This window comes from Panthera tigris, chromosome C1 (genome assembly GCF_018350195.1).
Source record: "Panthera tigris isolate Pti1 chromosome C1, P.tigris_Pti1_mat1.1, whole genome shotgun sequence".
In the NCBI taxonomy this organism is placed as follows: domain Eukaryota; kingdom Metazoa; phylum Chordata; class Mammalia; order Carnivora; family Felidae; genus Panthera; species Panthera tigris.
In genome coordinates, this window is record NC_056667.1 from 184,731,382 (window position 1) to 184,759,365 (window position 27,984).

A 27,984-nucleotide genomic window follows, 5' to 3' on the forward strand; every position below is an offset into this window, starting at 1 on the left:
ATTCCTGGCACTTTGTATGGGTCAGGTAACCACCAAGTAATTACAATGGGAAAGCTTTATAAATTTATATGGGGAAACTTTATATATATGTTCTTTTTTATGTGTGTTTATGTGTGTGTAGGTGTTTATGAATGAGAGAAGAAATAATTAGTAACGAGGGATTAGCTACTAAAGAGTACAGGAATAGCAGACACAGGGACAGTTACCACTGGAGTTGAGGCAGACTGTCCAAGGAAAAAACAAGTTTGGGAGAGCCACCCACCCCTACTCACCCTGGCCCCATAGGCTGAGATTCTGATCCTCTAGAGGAGGGTGTACCTGTGGTCCACTGAGGGTCAAGAAGTTCACTGAGATGCTGGCAGCAAGAAGCCACCTATGGGGCACTGGAGAGCCAGAGAGGAGCTCCAGAGGAGGTGCTGGCCACTCTGCCAGGGGTCCCCCTGCAGGGGTGCCACTGAACTCACTAAGAATCTGGCTGGGGTACCAGCAGGGATACTGTTGAATTATCTGGGGAGCCAGAGGGGGTAGGCTGGACTGGAAGCTACTGCCAAAACTTACTGAGGGTGAGGGCTTCTGGGGGCCCCACACCCCAACTAAGCACCACAGGAGCAAGAACACAGGGATGCTCAATGAACGAAGAAAAAGCCCCTTCCTCCCTCCTGTGGTGTCCCTCCAGTGACAAAGCCAGATGGCTAAAGAGAACTGCTTATAGGGTCCAGCTCCTGGATCACAAGCAAGGCAATAAGGAGTGGATTTAGAACTGTAGGGCCCAAGGGCAGGCCACCCCCACAGAACCAAGAGGCAAAAGAGTTGATAACTGGCATAATCTTAGAAAGCACTAGCCGAGGATTTGATAAATAATAGCTATGCAACATACAGAAGACTAAACAGCATGCAGAAGTCCTGTCCCGCTCCTCTTCAGAAATGGAGCAGCAAGCTTCCATAGGAGGCCCACCATAGTGCTTAAGAGCCTGTACTCCAGGAAGATAGCATTCATGTGAATCCTGCCTTAGCCTCCTACTAGCCGCTAGGTGGCTTACCAAACCTCTTGGTGCTTCAGTTTCCTCCTCTATAAACTGGGGATGATAATAATAATATACCTACATTCTAGAGTGGTATACTAAATATGTCAGTATATAGGGCTTAGGGGAGTACATCTTTGTTTTCCTTAGGTAGTTGCTTGCTCAGAACAGCAAACAAGTGTTTTTAGTATTATACATCAGGGAAAAAGAATTTCCCTGCCCTTCAAAGTCCTTCTAGCTAGTCTAAGAATCAAACTGACATGAGGCAGATTAACAGGAGAAAATAAATCTTACTTTCATACATATGGGGAATCCACACAGACATGAAATTCCCCAGTCAGGCAAAATGAGGTATACATGTATCCTGAACTAAGGAGAAGTGGGCAGGGGTCTGGAACTTCAAAGGGAAGGAATGCAATTCACAGAAAGATGAAAAAAAGTAAATGTTTGGTAAATAAATGTTTGCTGGGCCACTCAGAAATAATGGGACATAGGGGACTTTGATCAGAGTCCTTGCTAGGTTCCTCTCTGTCTAGGATATCTAGTTCATATTATTCTATAGTTATCTCTGGTGAGTGCTCTCTTCTTGGAACAAGTCCTCTGTCTAAATTCTGTTTAGGTCCTTGATGGGGGAAAAAAGGAGCTTTTCCTGAATCTGCTGGGTTTTGATTGCTTTCAGCTCAAAATAATCTTCACGCCAAGTGGTCCATCTTGGGGCAGGCTGCCCTTGGCTCCTACAATACCAAAATCAAAATTGTAACTGGGGGCTAATAGGATACATTTTTAATTGGCGGGCCTGAGACATCCTTTAATTCTCACGGCTCCATTCCTGCTTGGGATGGACAGCTGTGATGTTTCCTCAATATACCATGGGCCCCAGTTAGGAGAAGTGATTATTTTGCTCAGGTTAAGCCACCAAACTGAAGCAATGGTTCTCAACTAGGGGTAGTCAATCTTGTGCCCATCCCCAACCCCTAGGAGACACTTGGAAAAGTCTAGAGACATTTTGGTTATAACAACTAGGGCAGGGATCCCTGGCCAGGGATGCTGCTTGACATCTTACAGTGCACAGTACAGTCACCCACAAGAAATAATTATCCAAAATGTCAAATAGTGTCAATGTAGAAAAGCCCTCATCTGAAAAAAAGAAAGAAAGAAAGAAAGAAAGAAAGAAAGACAGACAAACCCTCATCTGGAGGGTACAAGGGATTTGGAGGAAGGAAAGAGAAACAGAGCTGATGAGCAGGCACATGTTGCCTTGTTCCCCCAGCTATGCTGGGTTCTTGATTGGTTCAGCCTAGCTTACCAAGTCCAGACTGTATAACCTACAGCTGAAGTCTAAATATATAGCTTCTGAAGCCCTTGGCCTATTCCCATCATCTACATAGAAGTTGAGTTCCCACATCTTCCAAACCAAGAAGTTAAGGGCTGAGTTCTTGAAAGAGCTGCTATTGAAGCAGAATGTCCAAAGTTTTAAGAAATCTTGGCAGACAGAAGCAATAGTTGCCTTTTCCCACCTAGCAAATATACTCCCTTTTTCTTTCCGTAACATGCTTTCTGTCTAAAACAAGTTTCTCTTCAAGGCTTCAGGCCCCCAGTTCATTTCCGTAGCTGGGAAAAATTTTTACTAAGGTAATGAGGGCTTCGGGGTAAAGGAAGGAAACGAAAAGTATGAGAAGCAACAATACAGCATGAAAAGTTGTTAAATAAACAAGTAGGGAAGAATACTGACTGACAGTTACTATAAAGTTCTATTTGTCTTAGCCAGAGCCTACATCAGGAACCATCTAGCTATCAAATATGAAATGTATACAGGCTGTCCAAGACAACACATGTGAACAAAGAAAAATTAGCTTTTCTGTAACAATGTGTAAGAATGTGTAAGCCATGTGTATCTCATGAGGCTGACAGAACTGTAAGTGAAAATGGCCCCTTAGAGGCTGCACCACCAACCAAATTCCATGAATAGGAAATTCTGAAAACAGCTGGAAACCAATTTTTTTCTGTTAGCTATTCATGATGTTTCCTTTTTTGGCTTGAAATCATGCATACTAACTGCAGCCCTCAACAAAGAATCACTCATCCACTCTTCACTGAGGAATCAGCAACTTGTTGACAGTTTTCAAGGCTGTTTCCACATATGGGAAAATGACAGTATTTTCCATCATTAGAAAGTTCCTAGTTAACTTAGGAATACACATATGTAAATAATTTGAATACTTTCCATTTGCTATAGAAGTTCTTTCCCTTCATTTTATCCAATTCATACTTTCCACTTAGTATCTAACCAACATCCTACCAAATATAAATTAAAGCTATCCAAAGGGATTGCAGGTATAAGGCAATTCTTTTTTTTTTTTTCTTAAGTAGGCTTCACACACAGAATGAGGTCAAACAGGGGGCTGAACATGGTTCCCAGCGTGGGGCCTCAAACTCACCACCCTGAGATCAAGACCTGAGCTGAGATGAATTGTCAAAAGCCTAACCAACTGGGCCACCTGTGTGCCCTTAAGGGGCAATCTCTTTTAAGTTACCCTTATATTCATACAAATGTTAGCATTCTCCCCTTTACAGTACAATTTATTACCACAAGTCTTTGTGCACGTTCAAAATGCTATTTAAATAAAAAAACCTTCTATGCACAATTTCTCAGGTAAAGTCAAATATACTGGCATGTTAATTCCTTCTTTAAAAATCAAGGAATAGCTGGATAATAATTATACTGTATTTAACCACAGACTGGGAAGTGAGTCAACAATTTTTTCAGCGTTAGCACTGGAATAGGACTCAGTCTGTGAATGAAAAAGAAATTGCATCAGCAATTCTAGCAGAAGCAATAAAGCAGGAGGGGAGAGGCCAGACTGCTTTTTTCCTTTCTCAGAAGTCAGACAGTGTTGGCACCAACCTCTCTGAGATCTCGTGATCCTTCGCTCTGGATTACTTTAAACAACTTGACAAGTTATCTAACTGTTATGGTCATTACTAATGGTAATTTTGGTCATTAGCAATAATCACCCTACTAAGGAACCTCCACTACCACCTCTTTTGTTCTGACTGTATCAACTCTGCAAGGTTGGAAATCAGTTTCCACACCCTCTGAAGATTGCCACCAGGCACATTTAAAAAAAAATAATTGGGGTGTGGGGGAGGAAGCTGGGAATTGCCTTAACTGTTTAGAAATTTACTGAAGGACTACCACATACCAGGCATTACACATATAGAGGCAATGGAGTCCCCTCTCTAGTAGGAAAGATATGTTATCCAATAGTTTAATACCTAACTGTTCAACAACTTTAAATATTAAACAAATTCACAATTTTAGTCTACTTCCTCCCTCTAGCTTTTCCTTTGTTCAGTGATGTTGTGTCATTCAGGGGCCAATATGGGGGGATGTTATGGGGGGTGTCATTATTGTACAGCTCTTATTTTGTTCAACCTCATTTTCTTGATCTTTAAAGAACTGGGAAAGACTACCTTCATTATATTGTTGTGCTGAAACTAAAAAGCAAAATGAACACAATAAAACAAAGTATATGAAAATACTTTATAAAATATTACAATGTATTGCCTTATAAGGCAACATTGAAGCAAAAAATTATTATTTAAAAATATAAAATATAAAATGCCAGACTTAGGGCTTTCCATGATATAACTAACCAGTTTTAATCAGGACAAACCAGTTTTCAACACAGATTGCCTAGAAGGGCATAATCATATATCTTTTTGATACGAGCAGTACTAAAGGTCCTACTCATCATAAGAATTTCTTGTCTCCTCTGACCCAACAACTGCACAAACCTACATTTCCAAAGTAATGACACTGAACTATTATTTATAAAGCATACTTTCTCTTTTCTTATTTTTTATTTTCCTGGAAGACCAGAGGGTTATGATAAATTACTCCTTTGTGTCTACAGAATCTGGAGAAATGTGATTTCATGCAAAAGTACCTAGTCCCCAGGGAACCACCCCAACTAAAGTAATTTTCAAATTACTTCAGCATTCTGAATTTGACTTTGACTCTTGCTACCCATGGTCCATCAGGGACCACTTGTCTCTTTCCACCTTGGCTACACCATGGCCTAGTAGCTGTTCCAAAAACTACCTTCTTACAAAGACTAGATGTGCTAAATAGACTTCCTTTAAACTGTTAGAGGCAAAGAAAAGAAGGCTATTCGCAGAAACACCCATGAGTACAGGTAAACCTCTTTTAATTGCACTTTGCTTTATTGTGCTTCCTAGATACTGCATTTTTTTTTTTTTTTTACAGATTGAAGGTTTGTGGCAACCCTCCATCAAGCAAATCTATTGGTACCTTGGTATAAAATATTCTTATATGAATCAGAAATTCAAGATATCCGAGATCAAGCAATACTAGTAATGTCCTAAATGGAAGTTCTCAAAATTCACTATGATCTTTGATTTTCAGAATGCTTAGAGTCTTTATAATAGTATTTTTCAAGGTGACTAAGTATTTTTTATATTCTACAGGGAAATGTAGTTCATGAACCATCAGTTATATATTCATTTTTTTTCTAGCCAGATAAAACACCTATTTTAAAAGGCTGCTGGTATTTGAATAGATATACAAAATTTGTTTAATTATTTCATACATTATCTAGGGAATAAAGAAATTTGGAAACCAGAAATAGATAACCTACATAAACAAACAAGCTCTCATGCTACCAATGGGCTCTAGGACTTAAAAAAAAGTATAGTCACAGAAAATGTTACTTTTTATGGAAAAGTTTTACTTTATTTTGTAAAAAGTAATGTTTTGAGTATATTCACTCTTTCAAAGTAATGCAAGTACAATGATAAGCATTGAGTAAAAAGTACCCTGCTTTATGGACTTATTTTTAATACACTGTAGGCAAACTGCTTACTGAAGGCAGAAATATGGGATCCAATTATAAAACTTAACATGTAAGAGTAAACACATACAACTGAATAGTTGTGAAAAAATAGAGGATTAATTAAAAGATTGTTTAAAAATATTAAGTTCAAGTTAAATGGGAATTTTATGCATAAAAATCATATTACATGGTCAGAATGACTCTTCAGTGGTCATTCCTGAGAAACAAATAGTAACTTTAGTTAAAAGTTAATGTTTAACTTCTTTTTCAAAGTACTTTCAAAACTTCACTTATTCAAATTAAAACATTTTAACAATTCATTCTGAAGACATGTTATATGGTTCTCATTCCAAGATATCTTGTGATGTATAAATAAATCTGCTACCAGAAAAGACAAAAAAAAAAACAATCTAGGAAAGAAAATACTTTGAGTCAAAGTGTGATCTTCAATTACTCTTTTTTTCCTCCTCATATCTTTTCATGACGGCTTTTGAGACTGAAAGTAACCTGTGGGGGGGTTCACCTTGGTGCACATTTTCTCTCAAATCTCTCGTGGCTGGGACACAGCGCAGGGAAGCATTAACGCCACCCTCTCTTATTCTGTTTCAGCAGACGGGAATACTAATCCCACTCTTGGCCCTGGGCAGCAATGAGTAACATTACAAAAGAGCCTAAAGTCTATAATTACTCAGCAACAAAGTAGACTTCTCTAGTGATGGTTCTGCTGTACTGTTTTATTGTACTGTGCTGTTTTGTTGCCTTAATACGGATTAACCATCAAAAAAAAAAAAAAACAAACCCCAAAAAACCCAACAAAACCACCCTGAAATTCAAACTATCAGTAGACAAACCATGTCAAAGTAAGGAAAATGAAAAGTAAAGATAGGCTCAACCACTTAAAGCTTCCTTCCTCCATTCCTACTTGACTCACTTCATTTTTCCCATAACGATCCTAAAGACCAGCATAAGCTTTCACCTCTACTGCACCAAGAACAGCGCCACTTATTTGCACCACACGGGTCGGGCGCTCCGAGAGGCGAGCTGGAGGTCAGGAACCCACTTTTCTGTCAATCAGCCTGGCCCCGCCCGTTTTCAGTCTGCGCGTGCGCGTCAGGGACTTCCGGGGGCGGCACTAGGGGTTCCGCGGGTCGCGGTGCTGCCCCGGCTGGCTGGGAAGGCCCGGCGGCGCACAGTGGAGTTCGCTTCAGTTTTATCACTCGCGGCGGGGTGGCTTTCTTGTCTGAGAGCAGGACTTTGGCCGGGGTGGGTGTGCGGCTCCGTTTTCAGCAGCGCTCCTGGCCCCGCGGGAAGCCTGGGGCTGGCCTGGCAGCACGGTGCCCACCGACGACGGGGCCTTTGGCGACGCAGAACGCTGCGCTGCCTTTCCGCCTGAAGAGTGGAGGGCGCTGGCCGGAGACACTCGGACCGACGCCGAGTTCTTGACTTTAATTTGGGTGCTGGTGGAAGGGCCCAGAAATCGGACTGGTTTAGGACCAGTCTTACAGTTCACTTCTTCTTCTTCTTCATTGAAAGCTATCAGTCGCCTGTGGATACAGAAGCATGTCAATGTCAGCATTTACAGGTTTGGTAACTCATGAAAACGTCCGCAAAGTTTATCTTCAGTGTGAGGAAAATCGTTTTCATCCAATTTGAGTCAAGAGGTTTAGAGGGATCAGGTACTTCATCTCGTCTCCCACCAAGGTCAATAAGTAAATTACCAAGTTTACAAAAGATTGTTTCTACTTGAATATGAACTCTTAAAATCACCATAATGTTTTCTAAAATAAAATAAAATCACCATGTTAATACCGACAAATTAAGATTTGGAATGTTACATTAGAATTATATAGTATATCACTTGGTTCCTAAGAATCCTCACAGTGACCCAGATGATAACCAGGATGATCTCAAGTTAAGGGTTCCCCCCCCCCCAGAACAACAGTTGATTTACTGAGAAAATTTACTGTTTCATAAACTCTTTGAGAAATGCTGTTGCATATTTTACTCTCCTCTTGAAAGTTAATAAAGGTTCTGAGGTCTAAAGTAAAGACACCTATTTAATTTTGTTGCATCCGTATTTCCCAATATGAATCTGTAATGCAGCCTTTGGCACCCAGTAAAATTAGCATTCTGTGAAATGCATTTTGGGAACTGCTAGAATGGTCAAACCCATGGTATAGTTAGATGCTTTTTCAATTTAAGAAGTATTAGACAAAACTTAAAAGATTCCTGAATTGAGTTTGCCATTCATTATAAAAAAATCTAAATGGAAGACAATGGTTGTTTTTAATTAAAAAAAATTCGACTTATTGAAATTAAAAAAAAAAACAAAAAACTAGTTTACCCATTTCTCCCCCTCCCCCACTCCTGCCTCTGGCAATCACCAATCAGTTCTCTGTATCTACCAGCTTGAATTTTTTTTTTACTTCATTTATTTACTTCATTTTACTTTCATTTATGAAAAAACAAAGATCACATGATATTTGTCTTCCTTTGACTTATTTCACTTAACATAATGCCATGGAGGTCCATCCATGTTGTCACAAATGGCAAGATTTCATGCTTTATAGCTGAGTAATACTCCTTTATATATATATACCACATCTTCTTTATCCATTCATCCATCAATTGACACTTAGGTTTTTCCATATTGTAAACAATACTGCAATGAAGTATTCAAGTTACTCTTTGCATTTTCTTTGGATAAATGCCCAGAAGTGAAATTGCTGGATCATAGGGTAGTTCTACCTTTAAATTTTTGAAGAACCTCCAACTATTTTCCATAGTGGCTGCACCAGTTTACATTCCCACCATAAGAGCTGAAGGGTTCCCTTTTCTCCACATCCTTGCCAACATTTGTTATTTCCTGTCTTTTTTATAATAGCCATTCTAACAGGTCTAAGGTGATATTTCATTGTGGGTTTGATTCACATTTCCTTGATGATTATTGACACTGAGCATCTTTTCATGTACCTGTTGGTCATCCGTATGTCTTCTTCAGAATGATGTCTATTCAGATTTTCTGCCCTTTTTTAAAATTTTATTTTATTTTATTTTTTGCTTTTGAGTTGTATGAGTTCTTTATATATTTTGGACATTAGTTCCTTATCAGATAATATTACTTGCAAATATTTTCTCCCACTCAATAGATAGTCTTTTGATTTTGATGGTTTCCTTTGCTGTGCAGAAGTCTTAGTTTGATGTAGTCCCACTTATTTTTGCCTTTGTTGCTTTTGCTTTTTGTGTCAGATACAAAAAATCATTGCCAAGACCTATGTCAAGGAACTTACTGCCTCTGTTTTCGTCTATTTTGAGTTAATTTTTGTGTATGGTGCAAGATAGGGATCCACGCAAAAGTTTCATTCTTTTGCATGGGACATCCAGTTTTCCCAACACCAAAAGAGACTGTCCCTTCCCCACTATATATTCTTGGCTGCTTTTGTGTACATTACTTGACCATATATGTGTGGGTTTATTTCTGGGCTTTCTATTCTGTTCCATTGGACTATGTGTCTGTTTTTATGCCAGAACCATACTGTTTTAATTATTACAGTTTTGTAATATACAGTAGTCCCCCCTCCCCCACAGTTTCACTTTCTGCAGTTTAAGTTACCCACAGATGACCATCGCCTGGAAGCAGATGATCCTTCTTCTATCATCAGAAGGTCAGTAGTAGCCTAATGCTATGTCACAATGTCTGTATCATTCACGTCACTTCATCTCATCACAGGCATTTTATCATCTTACATCATCTCAAGAAGAAGGGTGAGTATAGTACAATATTTTGAAAGACCACATTCACATATATTTATTATGTATATTGTTACAATTGTTCTATTTTATTGAGTTACTGTTATTACTCTCTTACTGTGCCTAATTGAAAAAAATAAATTTTACCACAGGTATGTATGTGTTGGAAAAAACATAGTACATACAAAGTTCAGTACTATACAGTTTCAGGCATCCACTGGAAGTCTTGGAATGTATCCCCTGTGGATAAGGGGGGACTATGCTAGTTTGAAATCATGGACCATGAGTTTTCCAGCTTTGTTCTTCTTTTTCAAGATTGCTTTGGTTATTCAGGATCTTTTCTGGTTCCATACAAATTTGAGGATTGTTTGTTCTATTTCTATAAAAAATGCCATTCGAATTTTGATAGGGATTGCATTGAATCTATAGAATTCTTTGGGTAGTATGGATATTTTTATAATGTTAATTTTTCCAGTCCATGAAGACAAAATATTTTTCCATTTATTTATGTTCTCTTCAATTTCTTTCATTGATGTCTTATAGTTTTCAATACATAGGTTTTTCACCTCCTTGGTTAAATTTATTCCTAGATATTTTATTCTTTTTGGTGCAGTTGTAAATGGGATTGTTTTCTTAATTTCTCTTTCTGATAGTTCATCATTAGTGTATATAAATGATTTTTGTATATTAATTTTGTATCCTGCAAATTTACTGAATTTCTTTATTAATTCTAGCAGTTTTGATGTAATTTTTTCTATATATATCATGCTACCTGCAAATAGTGACAGTTCTACTTCCTTTTTTTTTTTTAAATGTTTATTTATTTATTTTTGAGAAAAAGAGCATGAGCAAGGGAAGGGCAGAGAGAGAATCTCAAGTGGAGCCAATCAGAGCTCAATGCGGGACTCAAGCTCACGAAACATAAGATCATGACCTGAGCCAAAATCAAGAGTTGGATGCTTAACCAACTGTGCCACCCAGGTGCCTGTTACTTCCTTTCTAATTTGGATTCCCTTTATTTCTTTTTCTTGCCTAAATGCTCTAGCTAGGGCTTCCAATACTATGTTGAATATAAGTGATGAAAGTGGGTATCCTTGTCTTGTTCCTGACCTTAGAGGAAAAGCTATCAGCTTTTCACCATACAGTATGATGCTAGGTGTGGGCTTGTCATATATGGACTTTATTATGTTGAAGTGCAGTCCCTCTATACCCACTTTGTTGAGTTTTTATCGTAAATTGTTGAATTTTGTCAAATGCTTTTTCTGCATCTATTGAGATGATCATATGATTTTCAATACGATATCAAAAACATATGATAGGTTTCTGTTCATGATGGTGATGTAGGAAAATCTTGAATTTATCTCCTCCCACAAATACACTGAGTCTACAGCTACATATGGAACAATTTCCTCATAAAAAAAAAAACCCTAAAGAATAGCTGAGTGACAACTACACATCATTAGTAGAAGGAAAGAAATAAAGATTGGAGCAGGCTGGCGCCTCGGTGGCTCAGTCAATTAAGTGTGCAACTTCAGCTCATGTCATGATCTCATGGTTTGTGGGTTCGAGCCCCACATCGGGCTTTTTGCTAACAGCTCAGAGTCTGGAGCCTGCTTTGGATTCTGTGTCTCCCTCTCTCTCTGCCTCTCCCCCATTCGTGCTCTGTCTCTCTCTGTCTCTCAAAGATAAATAAATGTTAAAAAATAAATAAAAGATTAGAACAGAAGTAAATGAAATAGAGACTATAAAGACAATAGAAAAGATCAATGAAACTAAGAGCCAGTTCTAAAAAGATAAACAAAATTGACAAACCTTTAAGAAAACTCACTAAGAAAACTCACTAAGAAAAAGGAGAGAGGACTCAAATAAAATCAGAAATGAAGAGGTGTTACAACTAATACCACGGAAATACAAAGGATCATAAGATAAGAGCTTGCTGTGATTAATTACACACCAACAAACTAGACCAGATGGATAAATTCCTAAGGGATTAAGAGTTACGAACTTCTAGTTATAAAATAAGTCATGGGGATGAAGCACAGCATAGGGAATATAATCAATAACATTATAGTAACACTGTATGACGTTACTACACTTATCATAGTGAGCACTGCATAATATATAATATCGTCAATTCATTATGTTGTACATGTGAAACTAATATAACATTGTATATCAACTATACTTCAATTAAAAAAAAAGGACAAATAAATTTTTTTTAATTCCTAGAAATATACAACCTATCAAGACTGACTCATGATGAAATCGACAATCTGAACAGACCAATTATTAGTAAGGAGATTGAATCAGTAATCAGAAAGCTCCTGGGGCACCTGGCTGGCTCAGTCAGTAGAGCATGCAACTCCTGATCTTGGGATTGTGAGTTCAAGCTCCATGTAGGGCCTAGAACTTACTTAAAACAAAACAAAACAAAACAAAAAACAGGGACTCCTGGGTGACTCAGTCAGTTAAGCATCCAACTCTTGATTTCAGCTCAGGTCATGATCTCACAGTTCATGGGTTTGATCCCCATGTTGGGCTCTGTGTTGACAAGCATGGAGCCTGCTTGAGAATCTCTCTCTCTTTCTTTCTCTCTCTCTCTCTCTCTCTCTCTCCCCCCCCCCACTCTCTCTTTTCCTCCCCCACTCATGCTCTCTCTCTCAAAATAAATAAATAAACTTAAAAAACAATAAAACAAAGCAAAACACCTCCCAATAAACAAAAGTCCAGGACCAGAAGGTTTCACTGGTACCTTCTGGTACCTTCTGGTACCTTCTGGTACCTTCACTGGTACCTTCACTGGTACCAAATGTTCTACCAAACATTTGAAGAAGAGTTGATACCAATCCTTCTCAAACTCTTCCACACAACAGAAGAGGAGGGAATGCGTCCAAATTATTTTTATGAGACCAGGATAACCCTGATACTAAAACCAGACAAGAATGCCACAAGAAAAGAAAATTATAGGCCAATATCGCTGGTGAACATAAATGCAATAATACTCAACAAAATATTAGTAAACCATATTCAACAATACATTAAAAGGATCATATACCATGATCAAGTGGGATTTATTCCAGGGATGCAAGGATGGTTCAATATCTGTAAAGAGCCAGTATGATATTAAGGTTTAAGGAAATGACCTTAAAACTGTCAAACAACCACTGTCGAAATCCTGCCTGCTCCTGCCACTGTTTGCATCAGTTTCACCTCCTGAACAGGAAGTATAATGGCAATCCTCCAAGTTTTCTCCCTTTTATCAGTGTGGGTATATTTTCACAGGCAAATAAATATAACATAATGAATTTTGATCTTGGAAATAGGATCATAATGGCATGGCGATTTGAAAACTGACATGTAATAAAGAATGCAAATATAATATATTCAACCCTAAAACTCTACTGAACATAACTAAATTTTCTCAGGTGAAGCAAATGATTCTTCAGGACCTCACAATTGTTTCTAAGTTATCATTATCATTATCCTATCCATGAATCAAAAATAATGCTTAATAAACCCCAGAGGAAAGAACAATTAACGCAGAGGAGAATCTCCATAAAACCATCCCTGCTTGCTTTGTTTTCTGCCCACATCTTCTACTAGAGTCTTGACCAAGATTTCTCCACCTTAGCTCTATTGCCATTTTTGGTTGGATAAATCTTTGTTGTAGAGGCTGCTCAATGCATTCTAGGATGTTTATCAGCATCCCTGGCCTCTACTTACTAGATGCTAGTAGCATCCCCCACCCCACAGTGTCTCTAAACATTGTCAAATATCCCCTGTGGGACAAAACTGCCCTCAGTTGAGAACCACTGCTCTGGACCCAAACAGTATTTGCTAACTGTAAGTTCAAAAAGCAAAATAAATATTGATAATAAAATGAGGGGCTTTAAGAAAAAAAAGATGTTTTAACCAGAGATAATTAACTATTAAAAACTGAAGAAAATTCTCTGCATTTCTATGAAAGATCCAAAAGGAAAAAAAAAAAAAGCAATCACAGATTCTATAGGGGCACTGAATCAAATTCACAACAGATGATCAAGAAATCAGAACATCTAAAAACCATGAATGATACCCAGATAATGAAAAATAAGTATGATTTTAAATGTATTTAAAGTACAGTCAAAAGCACAGATGTGGACTGAATTTGATAATAATTTCAGAAAATACAAGAAAATACCATTAAATAAAAATACTATTGGTGGTAATAGGAAGGAGAAAGGAATTCAGAATAAGTCACAGGAAATTTCAAATATTAAGTCTAACAAATAATTTTTTTGGCTACTGCCAATAAAGCCTAGGATTTTACTTCTGTAGGGAAAAATACTTACCACAGCATTCTTACTATGTCCACTAGTATTCTTAAAATCACATTCTCCCAAAAAGAACATACTGTAACTCAGTTTTAGAGAATTATTTCCAGTTTTTACATAGTTTTGGAAACTTTGAATTTATCAAGATTTATATTTTGATGGTAATGCAGAATACTCACCTAGGTGACTAATAAACTTAGTAAGATCAAGAACCATTATTCATTTCTCCAGTAAAGGCAGTAAAAATACAGGTCACAGATTTAAACAAAAAACAATATCAACAGAACACAACCTCTTTCGAATTGGGGCCATGTGACGCAGGCTTCCAAGTAAAGGCCGCTCTTCCAGAGTCCAACATTCTATCAGCTCATGAGGTACCCGCCAGTAGCTAACACCTGGAAGATCAAAAGGCATAATTAAGAGAGCCACTGTCCACTGCAAAAGGTTCAGCAACACTTTTGTGTAAAACTAAGCAGAAAGAGTTTGAGATTCATGCCTCCCATTTGAAGAAAGTAGGTGTATGCAGGAAGTGTTCCCATGAAGAAACAAGGCAATAGTGGGATAACTCATAACGCAGGTCTAGGGAATTTCTGGCTACCAGCCCCAGATCTACTACTGATAATTAGATCATTATATGGGTTCTGGGCAGATGAGTTAAAGGCACAGGCTCTGGAGCCAAGACTGCCTGGGTCTGAATCCCCCCACTTCTATCACTTACTAATCATGCGACCTTGCGAAAGTTACTTAACTTTCTGTGTCTAAATTTTCTCATCTGTAAAATTACAATAACAGTATATATACTTCATAGGTTTGTTGTGATGATTAAATGAGTAAATAAGTGCAAAATGCTTAGTATAGGGCCTATAACAGACAGCGCTTAACAGATGTTTGGTGCCTTTATTTTATAAATTCTAGTGTTGACAGCAGTGCAAGGATTGGACAATGACGGTCTTAACACTTGCCATGTCAACATCATTGGATTGCAGCACTCATCAAATCAGGTAAATTTTGTGAACCACTGTAAATTTCCTTTGACCACTATATGAATATGAACTATCACTGTTAGGGTAGTGTGTGTGTTAGGCCAAGATTGTGGTCAAACTCATTTTAACTTTTAAATCTGAGAAGTTTCTGAATGAAAGTTTGAAATGTATTTTTATGAACCTCAAAAATGTTATCCTGAGTTAAAAAACCAGACACAATAGGTCATATATTGTATGATTCCAGTTACATGAAATATCCATAACAGGCTAATGCAATGAAACAGAAAGCAGACTGGTGGTTGCCAGGGGCTGAGGAGAGAAGGGAATGGGGAGTAACTGCTTAACAGGTACTGGGTTTCCTTGTGGGATGATGAAAATGTTTTGGAACTAGACAGAGATGGTGGTTATACAACATTGTTAATGTAGTAAATGCCACTGAAGTCTATACTTTAATTCTATATTATATGAATTTCACCCCAATTTTTAAAGAATCATAAAAAATTATATGTAGATGCATTAAAAAAGGCTTAAAAATGTTGAATAAAAATTGGTTCACATTGTTTTAAAAGTAACTTTGAAGTCCCAAGAATGGATATGGTGTCGTATGTATGTGGTTTTTTGTTTTTGTTTTGTTTTGAGAGAAAGAGAGTGAGAGCACGAGCAGGGGAAAGGGGCAGAGGGAGAGAGAGAGAATCTTAAGCAGGCTTCATGCTCAGGACAGAATCTGATTTGGGGCTTGATCCCATGATCCTGGGACTGAAAGCAAGTCAGATGCTCAGCTGACTGAGCCATCCAGGCACCCCTGGTGTCTTGTTTTTTAATCATTAAAGGTTTAGTAATAAATATTAACCAACTTAGCAAGCTGGGCATATAAATTAGTATATGTAACATATATATCCAATACTCACAGAGCCTATGGACCTAATTTTAAGACAATAATTATCTGGAACTGCTTGATCATGCTCCCAAACATACTGCTGCTACAAAAACATTCCCAAATCCCATCCATTAAGGTTTGTTTGTTTATTTTTAACTCAGGTTTATTGAGATAATTTACATAAAATAAAATTCACCCTTTTAAAGTACTCACTTCAATGAGTTTTGATAAATGTATACAGTCATATAATTATAGCCACAATCAAGACATAGAACATTTCTATCACCCCCAAATTTCCCATGTACCCCTTTGCTATTGATGCCTTCCCCTCCATTCCATAGTTTTACCATTTCAGGGGTGTCATACAAATGGGATCATAACAGTATGTACCCTTCTGTGTCTGGTTTCTCTAGCATTGATATTTTGAAGATTCATCCATGTTGATATATGCATTAATGATCATTTCTTTTTACTGCTGTGTAGTATTCCATTATATAGATATGCCACAGTTTCTTTTTAAAACTTTTATTTTTGCCTTCCTATAAAATAATTCACTTTCATTGTATAAAACTTGGATAATATAGAAAAGTATATATTAAAAAAAAATTAAGATCACTTCTAATCCTAAAACTAGGAATCATGATTCATGACACTTCAATGAATCTGATTCCAGTCTTTTTCTCATTCATATGATATGCACATTACTGAATACACTTTACATTTAATTTTTTTTCCTGCTTTTGATAATTTCTTATTGTATCATGAGCATTCATGTATGTAAAAAATTATTCAAAATAATTTTAATAGCTATTGCTCATCAGTTTCCCATAGATGTGCCAATATGTATTTAACCTTCTATCATAGACATTTATATTGTTTTTATTTTTTCTCTATTATAAATAATGCTTAATTGAATACTTTGTTCATAAACCTTTATCTGCATTTGGTTATATCTAGAAGTAGAATTATCAGGTCAAAGAATATGAACAGTTCTGATGCTATCAATATGTAATGATAAATTACTTCCCAACACAGTAGTACTAATTGTTACTCCTGCCAAAAATGCATGAGATCTTTACTAATCTGGTATGTAAAAAATAGTTCTCATTTAATACATATTTCACTGATAAATAATGAGTTTGAACCTCCTGCCACGTGCTGATTTCCTTTCCTGAAAATTTTGTGGTCATGAACCTTGCACATTTATTTATAATAGGCATTGAGTTGATTTTCTAATCAACTTAAATAAATCCTCTCTATTTTAAGGATATTCTTTGTCCAGTTAATGTAATATTTTTATCCAAGTTTTTATTAGCCTTTTAATTTTTTTATACTTTTTTGTTTTAAAGTTATATTAAATATTATGTAATCAAATTTATTCATCTTTGTCTCTTATGATTTATTTCCCTTTTAAGAAATCAGTTATTTGTTTAACTTTCATTATAGTTTATTATAGCTTCATTTTTCATCCATAAATTCACCTGGGATTATTTTGATAAGTGACATGAGGTTAAAATTCTGTTTTCTCCTAAGCATATTTCTCAATTTCATATTAAATCATCCATCTTTTTTCATTGATATTTAATACTCCTTATCACATAGCATTTTTATTCTTATAATTTCATTGGGGTTTACTCCTGATCTTTGCATATGGTTCTTACTATCACAAATCTATATATAGTATTTTTACTATCACATAGTTAGATTCATTCCTCTGATGACTTCTGCTCTCCAAAATGTTCTTGGCTATTTCACTGCTTTTTTCTTTCAAGGAATATTAGAATCATTTCCTCAAGATGGCCAAAGGGTTCCACTGATGTGTTGGTAGGGATTGTGTTAAACCTATAATTTGATCTGAGAAAAACTGATATCTTTATAATGAATATTATAAAATCTATCTGAATAGATTTCCTGTTTGGGAGCATGGTCGGTCTTACCATACTCTTCATGTCTTCTTTTTTTATAGATGGATGGATGAATTGATGAATGGATGAATATATTTTAGTAGTTTTCCTCATAAAAGACTCAAGTATTTCTTGATAGGTCATCCTAGTTATTTTGTTGTTTATTGCCATTGTAAATGGGATTTTCCCCTGTGATTTCTAACTAATCTATCATAAGTAAGCTGATCTTTGTGTTTACTTACATTGTATCCAGCTGGTTTGGTCTACTAAACTCATCACTTATAAGATACCTTTAGTTGATTCCTTTGGGTTTTCTAAAAAGACATACTCTCCACAAATAACTATCTCCTTCCTTCCAATATTTCTTTCTCTCACTTCTGTTTCTTGTCTAATGGCTTTCCGTAGGCCTTCCAGAACTGTGTTAAATACCCATGATACTTCATTACCTGCTTATTAAAAAGTTAAAATCAGTCTCACACTCTGTAAGTCAGTGATCCCAGCTCTTCACTTCAGCTTCCCGAGTCAGTGGAGAAAGAAGACCAGCCAGGGCTCTCCCGAAGCCTTCTGGGCAGTCTGCCAGTCCAGAGGCACAATAGGAGACACAGAGAACACCAGGGGGTTTGTTCCTCAACTTAAGCCTAAGTGTCTCAAAGTCAATTAAATCTAAGATAAAAAGCTTAAAGAGAATAGCACTTTCTTCTATCTGCCTGAGGGGTGTAATCTGGCGGGGGGGCGGGGGGGGGGAGGAAAAGTGAGAGGAGCAAAGTTGAGGAAAGTTGAGGAAAGAAAGGTTGGTACTAGCACCCTACCTGAAGAGAAGCAGGTGATGAAGAGCTTTTTAAACCCCCCTCCTGTCCTTGTATGCAATCTTTTGTGACTTGCAATGTCTGTCTCTACCAGCTTTTAGGACTATTTGAGGACCAACATGTGTCTTATTTATTTGCAGACCCAATTTTAGAACTTCTTATAGTGTTTGCACCTAATAGACACTCAATACATACTTGTTAAATAAGGAAAAAAACTTAGGCATATAACAGCTAATGCTCTGTGATCCATAAGCAAGTGGCATGGCCTAAGACTCAGTTTTCTCATCAATAAAATGGTAAACAACATCCAGAATTGTTTTAAGACTAAGAGTTACTGAATGTAAACTACTTATCACACTGAATATTAAACAGCATTATTATTATCAAATGTAAACTACTTATCACACTGAATATTAAATAGCATTATTATTATCAAATGATGTAAGAAGCTTGGTAAAAATGGTCAAATTTCAAAGTAGGCATTTAAAGATTATTAATTCTTCCTAAGGGTTCTTCAGACATCTTCTCTGGCATTATTTTCATTTTCTCTTCTTTCATTTTTTTTTTTTTAAGATTTTAAGTAATCTCTACACCCAACATGGGACTCAATCTCACAACGCCAAGATCAAGAGTCACAAGCTCCACTGACTGAGCCAGCCGGGCTCCCTTCCTTTTTTCTTTTGATTATACATTGTATGCTTAATTTAAAGGTATACTTCTTAAGGACAATGCTAGGTACAAAGTGGATGCTAAATAAATTCCTGTTGAATTGAACTAAATAAGCATAACTAACAGATGCTGAAATTATAAACTATTTTTTAGGTTACTGGATTATAAACTATTAGTAATATCTAGCAACTCATGGGGTCTAAAGATTTTTAAGTAAATTGTCTCAATCAACATACTTTGAAGTGACAAATGTCTTGACCTTACAAAGAAATACTTTCTCAAAAAAGAAAAATGCAGCAATTGAACTCACTTTGTCTTATTATGGGAAAGTCTACCTTCTGCCATGAAATAAAAGAATTGTACTATACCTTTTCCTTCCCAGGCATCAAAGGCATCCATCATTTTCTTCAATTCAGCTACTGAATAATAGCTCCAAATGTACTGAACATTATTCCCCGCCTCTCTAGAAATATTGCAAAAGGTGATGAAAACATACTAAGTATGAATGTATGTGTGTGTGTATGTATATACAGCTAATACTCGATATACTACCAAATACTTGTTAATTAAGGGAAAAAATATGTTGGCATTGAATAGTTGTTCTTCTGCAACTCTTAAGGACATATATAGATAATAATATACTATAGATTATATCTATGACCTATATTCAATCTCTTTTTAATGTGGTAAAGTACTTGTTAATTCCACAATATAGACTGTACAGACAAATCAACAAATCTTTAGAAATAGGTTTTCTAAAAAAAATTACCTAACTCCAGGAAAATTTTAAAAGATTCAACTTTGACTAAAACTTTCATAGCATTGTTCCAGGCACTCATATATCTTATATAAACATCCTGTAAAGAATTCATAAAATGATGACATATTTAGTCACCTAAAAAAGCAAGTTCATGTGATCATTCATTAGTCACTAATATGTGACCCAATCCAACCACCCAGAGAATTAGAAAAAAACAAAACACCAACTGTAATGTGAATTGACCGCTGTGTTAAGTCAGTTTACAAAAAAAATATTAAGAGAATAACGCTTAAGAATTTTACATTCAAGTCATCGGATTTTAAGGCTGATAGGGACCAGGGAAGTCCTTCATTTCTCAGAACAGGACACCGAGGCACATGCCAGTCCTGTGCCACTCAGCAGGGCTGCTGACTTCTAGGCAGTGCTTCTGTTCCTGGACTATGGTCTAGGGGAGGACAGCCAGACATGGCCTGTTAGGGGACTTTGATGCCCACTCCCAGGTGAGAGGCAATGTAGTAGACCACTGTGGATGTCCCATAGTTTACATATATGTGAAGTGGTCTTAATTACAATCTCCTTGAAGCAGGCTTGTCTCAACAGCTATAAGAGCTCACTCTGTGTGTTGCCAAGTGTTGAATGAAGATCTTTTCTAGTCAACCACATATTCCATTCAGTAACACCTCTTACAAGAGACCAAAACTTTATTCTGTTCCCTTTCATATTTAAATATGGGCATACCTTTTAAAAATGCTTTTACTGTGAATTCTTCCTCCCAGCTGCTTATCAATAGCATCTGTTCCATCAGTTTTTGTGGAATATACACCAATAATTCTACTCTCACAGCTTGCACCAGATGTGTTAAGATAGTGGAGAACCCAAACTGTTGGCTTATTGCAAACTAAACCATATGAATCACAGAAGTCTGTTAAAGCCTGGAGCAAAAAAAAATATACAAAATTTGAATTTAATTCTGGAGTAAAGTAGAAATGAATTTGTTCTATTACTTTCATGTAAAGCTGCAATTTCAGTTGGTCATAAGGGAAATAAAAAGATGATAAATTTCAGCCTAGTCTTTACACCTTGAAAAACCAAACATGCTTTTGTTGAATTTGGCATGGGGGTGGGGTAAATCACAAAAAGCACCACCCAAAAATCCAACACCTTTTCATCTAGAGAATCCTCTTCCACATGGAAGCTGTATTTTCTTTCCTCCTCCTTTAGCCTCACTATCAACATTACTTTTAATTTTAAAATCTTCATATGATTAAGAGTTAGACCTTTTTCTTTTCCTTTTATTTTCCCCCCAGTTTCCCATTTGACTCAATATTCCTTTCACCTTCTACTGACTAAGCCCCATAGTTGATTTTTTTTTTTTACTCCAAATGCAATCATGAATTAACCAGATTAACTTGTTCTTTTCCACTGAAAGATATACAAAATCAGTGCAAACTCTAAGAACTCCTTGGCATTTATCTACCTATTCATTCATTCTCTTGAATATTAAGAAGTTACTAACGTGGTTGAGCACTAAGGTCCTATAGATATAATGATGAGCAAAAGACAGGGTCCCAGCCCTTCTAGAGTTTTATAGCTAATGTAAAAGACAGACAGCTGGGGCACCTGGGTGGCTTAATCAGTTGGGCATCCAACTCTTGATTTTAGCTTGGGTCATGACTCATCGTTTGTGAGATTGAGCCCCATGTCAGGATTTGCGCTGGTAGTGCAGAGCCTGCTTGGGGTTCTCTCTCTCCCTCTCTCTCTGCCCCTCCTCAGAGTGTGCGCGCTCTCTCTCTCTCTCTCTCTCTCTCTCTCTCTCTCTCTATCTCTCTCAAAATAAATAAATAAACTTCTAGGAAATTTAAAGACCGTCAATAAGCCATCAGCACATAGGATAACTGTAACGAGGTGAGCCTAGGAGGTGCTAAGGGAAACAGAGCTGGAGCGCTTCACCCAGCCGAGTGCCCAAGGGCCTTCCCTGAGAGAAACAGCATTATTCCTCTGAGGGCCCTGAGGACAGGCACTTTTGTCTGTTTTGTGTTGTATCCCAAGTGCCTGGAATAGTGCCTGACACAAAGGAGATGCCTAATATTTACTGACTCAGTGAATGAAAATAGGACTCTAACATGTCTTACATTTTCATTTAATATTGCTGTCTAACTGTATGTCATATTTCTTTGTGTCCCACACAGTCCAAGAGCAGTGCTCTATATACCAAAAACATTTGAGATAAATATGTGTTGGCTGACACAGTCAATGTACACATGCTATGTCCTCTTTGTGTACAAATCAGAAATCAAAAGACTACAGTTGAGACTTCAGAAGATGAATGTCAACCCACTCCAGCTTTCCAGTCAGGATTTCTTAGCCCCATTCTGAGATGTGGCAAACAGCACCCTAGAACTGTTTGACAACTCAATTTCTATATAACTTCAGTAGCAGAACCCATACAACCATGCAAATTCCTGAAGACGATCTGGAACCAAATCAACTGTCTCTTCATGTTACACTCCTAATAACCATACTGTCAGCTTGCTCTCCTAAACTGATACCCAAATCAAACCCAATTCAGGTCAGTTTTCACTACTATTAATCATCTAGGGAAAAAAATTTTCTTAGATGCCCAAAGGAACTAAAAGCAAATATAATACTTATCAGTAAGACAAAAATAGGTAATGAAGTTTTTCAAGATCTTTCATGTAAAGATCTCTAAAATGTGATTTAAAGGAGAAATATCTTTTAAAAAGATTTACTGATCTCAAAGTGAATTAATCAAACCAATGTTTTAATTTAGTAACAAACTGCTACACTTATTAAATCAGGTAGATTTTCTACAATCTTTTATTTTTGTGACCATTCTTTTTTTTTTTTTTTTTTTTAACGTTTATTTACTTTTGAGACAGAGAGAGAGAGCATGAACGGGGGAGAGTCAGAGAGAGAGAGGGAGACACAGAATCTGAAACAGGCTCCAGGCTATTTTTGTGACCATTCTTTAAAAAGTCATTTCAGTAAATAAAATACCACTATACTCTTACATACTACAATATTGCTCTTTATTTACAAAGAACCTAAAGAGCAGAATATTTCTATTAAAAAAGCCATCAAAAGGTATTAAATCTCCAATGAGAAATAAAAAAACTATAAACCTTTGAGTGGCAATGTAATACACTTTCCTAGAACATAGAATTTGGGCCTTCAAAAGATTAGTAATTAAGAAATGTGTCTTCAAAATTAGAAAAAGTACCTTTCTCATGTTTGGTTTTCATGGCAACACAGGCTATGCAAAATAACACACATTGCTTTGTGTATAAAAACATATATATATGTATACGTATGTACTTTTTTAAAACTTAAGAAAATGCCAAGACCTTTTTAAGTTCTATATTTGACCTTAAAGAATATGTCTCCATTTCATTGGCCAAGTGGTCAGACAGGCTGTATGGATACGGGATGCCAAAATAATCAGCCTCTTCCTGCAGAGCAACACGGGTTTGCTCATCTGTGGGAATGTGAACTTCTCCATGAAGATAATCCAAGAGGTATTTAAATAGATGTCCATCACGGTCAATAACACAAGCCCCTAGAAAACATCCAGTTCAAAAATCACTGCATAGATACATATGATCATAAAGTTTCAACATGTCAAACTAAAATCAGACTGCAGACCTCTACAATTAGAAATGTTTCTTTCTCACAAGAAAGTTAATAACTAGTGTTCAAATGGGTTTAGCCATATTTGGTGATCCTCTGTATTCTCACCTACGATATAGGAAAATGTATTCTGAGCTCCATGGGGGAATTTTAGATGCAATGACCATATTCCTGCTATGGCCACTCAAAAGCCATGGAGATCCGACTGCTGCTGAAATGTAACTTTACCCCTAAGCTCAGTCCTCCCCGGCCAGGAAAGATGTATGGAGTTCCTCCCTAATGAGGACATGCTCATTTATGTCATATTTGTATGTTAGTCAACTTGTAGTGTCAATGACATGTAAACCCAGGGTTCCTAGCTCCAGGCACACTGTATGTTTAGCCTTAATAGGTTAGTCCCTTTGTACTGTGAGAACCTAAACTTTAAAAAAGAAATGTTATGCTGGTACTACTTTATGACAAAAGGCTTTCTTAGACAATTTAGCAGAATTTTTAAAAACACTTCTGTGTGAGGCTACTCAATAATTCCTTTTCTCCCTTGGTTAGCTTAGAAAAGAAGGGATTAAGGAGGTGAAACTTGGGGGCAGAGGAAAAACTCAATCCCTGCTTGCTATCTTTTTGCCAACAACCTTCCTGCCCACATGGGCACCAGCCATCAGTGTTTTCCATTCTTTCAACTGCCATCCAGCCGGCAAAGCAATCTCTAAAGACCCAGGGTTACTAACAGTGACTCTTGCTCAAGATCCCCTGAACCCCCTCTTCTGACACAGAAGCAATAGTGGGTTCTCTGAGCTCCAGAACACCAAAGATGTGCAAAAAAGACTTATTTGCACTGTTGAGATTTCTTTACAAACGGGAGTAGGTTAAGCAAATACCAGAGCACTCCAAACAAGAAGAGCAGCAGCCCCAGATCCCTACCCTTGTGTTTTACAGTTTCTTCTGGAAGACCAATTTTCAGTCCTCTACCACTAGGTGACTGCTGGTACACTGCACTGACGTTTTTGCAGGAGTCCACATCAGCCCACACAAGGCTACGCAACTAGACTGGGTGGCCAGTTTAACACTAATTCTACACTACAGTGACTGCCCTGTGAACTATGAGGGCAGCTGCTTTCTCCAGAGAATAAATGTTTTAACTGAAGAACACAGAGAGAAGCCGCAATATCGTTACCCATGGAGTTGCACGAACGTAACAACTTTCAAAGTATAATCAATCCCCATATTTAGGTGATGGTAGGCCTTAACACACATTGATTTTTTTGTCAACTTTTAGTGACAGCATCACAGATTCTGGAAACTGGTATTTAACTTCTTCATGTGTTTAATAAATCTCCATACAACTCTAATGATCTCAATAATTACTACACTAGTCTAATACATTCCATTGTAATTAGGAAAACCAAAGGGAATTTAAACTATTTTAATGAATATTCATGATCATGCTTTATGGACTTTAGTTATTTACCTGATTCGTCTGTTTTTAGAGGAAAACGACCACTGAACATGGATGCCAGCATCGAGTCTTTAAAGCGGCACAAGGACTCACGTCTGGCTGTGTAAATACAGCCACCCACATTCAGTCGAAGAATATCTACCACCTTTTCTTCTGCCTTGTGACCTTCCATTGCTCCCATCAACACCTAAATTTTTGCTTTGAAACGCTTTCAGAAACTGCAAAATAATGGTGGTCCTGGTCCACCTCTGTAAAAACAAAGGACAATCACATTTCCAATAATACACCAAATAGATAATAAAATAAATACATCTTAATGTGATTTAAAATAAGGTGCTCAGCACTAACAATATTGGAGGACTTTATATAACATGAAAGAAGTTTGAGATATGCCGAGAAGCTGGAAAACTTTGGTTCAGAGTATTTTTAAATGATGAACTATTACCAACCAAATCATAGCTATTGAAATGACTGTTTAAAGAATTTAACAAGAAAATGCATTGTCTGTCCCATATAAAGCAAAGGTGAGGTTTGCTCATGTTCTTTGATATTCACATATCTTTTTAAACTATAATAAGTCTGAGGGAGCTATCTAGACTGCAGAGGGGGTCAGCATGTAGCATGGAATTAGGCTACTAGGCTCTACCACTAACTAGGGACCTTGGGCAAATACTTATCTTCTTCTGCCTATTTCCTCATCTATAAAATGGAGCCAGGGATGGGGCCTACCTCAAAGGACTATCAGAGGAGTAACAGGACATATAAAAAGCACATAGAACAGTCTCTGGCTCAGAGTAAGTACTCAATAACAATATAAATTTTATCTATATAAATTTATATCTATAACAATATAAATTTTACCATAAGGCATATACTGAAGGATTGATATTGGCTCTGTAGATTTAAGGAAACCTAAGCAGAAATTATTAACAATGCTAATTGTAGTTCCTAGATTAGGTAACTAAGGAATATATAATTTATCAACTGAGATCAGAATTCTATGTATACCAGTAGCCAGACTGGTCCAAAAGAGCAACAAATAACAGCTCTAAATCATCTGGCTTCTTCATTCCAAAATGGCTGAATGAAGCTTTAGGGAAGTTTTAAGGACTTGATTTCTTAATCTATTCTGGAGATAGACTAACCACAAGTGACTGTGGTGTTTCTCTGGAACCTAAAACAATACTGTGATAAAAAGGTACTCCTGATGTGACTGCGCATTTCACTGCAAATGCAAAATGGCCGCCAAGAGACAACTATATTCATGGCAACTCACTTTTACTATGCGATCAACTAGGATCCTTTTGTAGATGCTCTAATTTAGCCAGTCTCCAATGAGATGGGAAAAGGAGACCATCGGTGTCTGACAAAAACAATATGTGTCAAACGTATTCAGTAAACAGAAACTCTTATGGATCAACAGTTTAGCCTTCAGAAAGCACTTATCAACATGACTTCTTTTGCTGCCTCAAAGTCCCAGGAGCAGCCCTGCAATGATCCATGTGAGAGAACCACCTCTGAAGCACGGGATTGAACTGGCTCATGCTGCCCCAGTTACCAGCTCCCTGGAATCCAGCTATTCTTCAAAGCCACAGGCAAATCTCACAGGTTGCATGACCTTCCGGAGCATCCCCCAGTTAGAATCTGTGCACAGTCCACCAAATATACTGTGTACCTCTCTCCACGTTTTTCTCACCTATTTAATCCCTAGTTTGGGAGACTATAGCTCTAGGAAGACAGAATCTATATCACTATCAATAATTCCCATTTGCTCAATGCTTATTATGTGACAGTTACTGCAGGAGACACTTGGTAGACACTACCTAATTCACACAAAAGCCCTATTGGATAGGAATTACTGTCTCTATTGACAGATGAGGACACTGGAGAAAGAAATAGTGATGTGAGCAGGGTCCACACTAGGACTGCCCTGCTGGTAAGTGGCGGAGTCGGCCCCAGGTCCGCAGGACTGGCTCCAAGTTTTCTGCTGCACCCTACACTGTCTATTTCAGCACTGTTTCATCCCTAAGGCTGCTGACCGGGGCACTTTACTCACTAAGCATCTGTCCATCTGAAGACTCCAGTCAGTGGTGGCAACAGGAACATAGCAGCACCCTAGTGCAAGGATTTAAGAGATACCCCTGCCTCAGTCAGTTTCTCCTAAGGCAGAGGACCATCCAACACCATTTCAAGGCCAGTCAATGGCCCCATCCTCAATGCACCCACTTAGACTCCCTGCTGTGTCGGAAATGCCCTGCCCTCTGAGGAAGTGCCCCCAAAGTGCGGTTCTGTGACCACCTGCATCAAAACCATCAGAGACGCTTGATGTATATTCAGATTCCCAGGCCACAACACAGGGTCTGGTTCAGAAAGTCAGATGGGGTCGGGGATCCGCCCACGGACCCCACTTTAATAAACTCTGCTCAAAGGACTCGCTCTCCTCCCACGACGCGGGACGAAAGGAGAGGGGCTGGGACACCCGAAAGCCCCGCCGGTGTCCCCGCGGCCCGGGGTCCCCGAATCGGCCCGAAGCCTGAGCCTGCAGCCCGGGGCGCCCGTGTTATCGGCGCGAACCGGCCCTTCCTTGGGGCGCCCCGCCGCCTCCCGGGCCCGCGGCCCACCCGGCGCCCCGGTCCTCTGCACGGGCGGGGCCGGGTTGGCGGCCTCCCCGACTGACCTGCGGCCAGCCCGGCCCTCGGCGCGGCCGCCGGACGCCGCGGGGACCGACGCGGAAGTGAGGGCCTCTTCGGCTGCTCAGCAACTCTTGGAGCAGCGCGGCCCCAGCGGCGCCCCCGTGCGGCCCGGCTGGGCGGCGGCTGCAGCCGGAACGAGGGAGGCCCCGCCCCGGAGACTCCAGGCCCCGCCCCCAGTCTGGTCCCGTCCCTCTGGCCTCCAGCCTGTGGGCGCGCAGAGCCGATTGGAAGGGTCTTAGTACCTGCAGGG

At 38.1% G+C, this 27,984-nt stretch overlaps 1 protein-coding gene and 1 long non-coding RNA gene across 2 annotated transcripts; one reads left to right on the forward strand and one right to left on the reverse strand.

Annotated features, from left to right (window-relative positions):
* Nucleotides 1–5,065: 5,065 nt before the first annotated feature.
* On the reverse strand, nucleotides 5,066–27,803 carry KCTD18 (potassium channel tetramerization domain containing 18). Its single transcript, XM_042995021.1, is given in 8 exon segments — nucleotides 5,066–7,145; nucleotides 7,148–7,422; nucleotides 14,234–14,336; nucleotides 19,549–19,643; nucleotides 20,679–20,872; nucleotides 23,306–23,517; nucleotides 25,054–25,289; nucleotides 27,719–27,803. Coding segments are annotated over 7 exon segments (1,248 nt in total). The 5' UTR covers nucleotides 25,223–25,289; nucleotides 27,719–27,803; the 3' UTR covers nucleotides 5,066–6,945.
* On the forward strand, nucleotides 9,110–19,643 carry LOC122240995. Its single transcript, XR_006220880.1, has 3 exons — nucleotides 9,110–9,543; nucleotides 14,857–14,942; nucleotides 19,563–19,643. It is a non-coding gene; the product is annotated as an uncharacterized LOC122240995 (long non-coding RNA).
* Nucleotides 27,804–27,984: the final 181 nt, after the last annotated feature.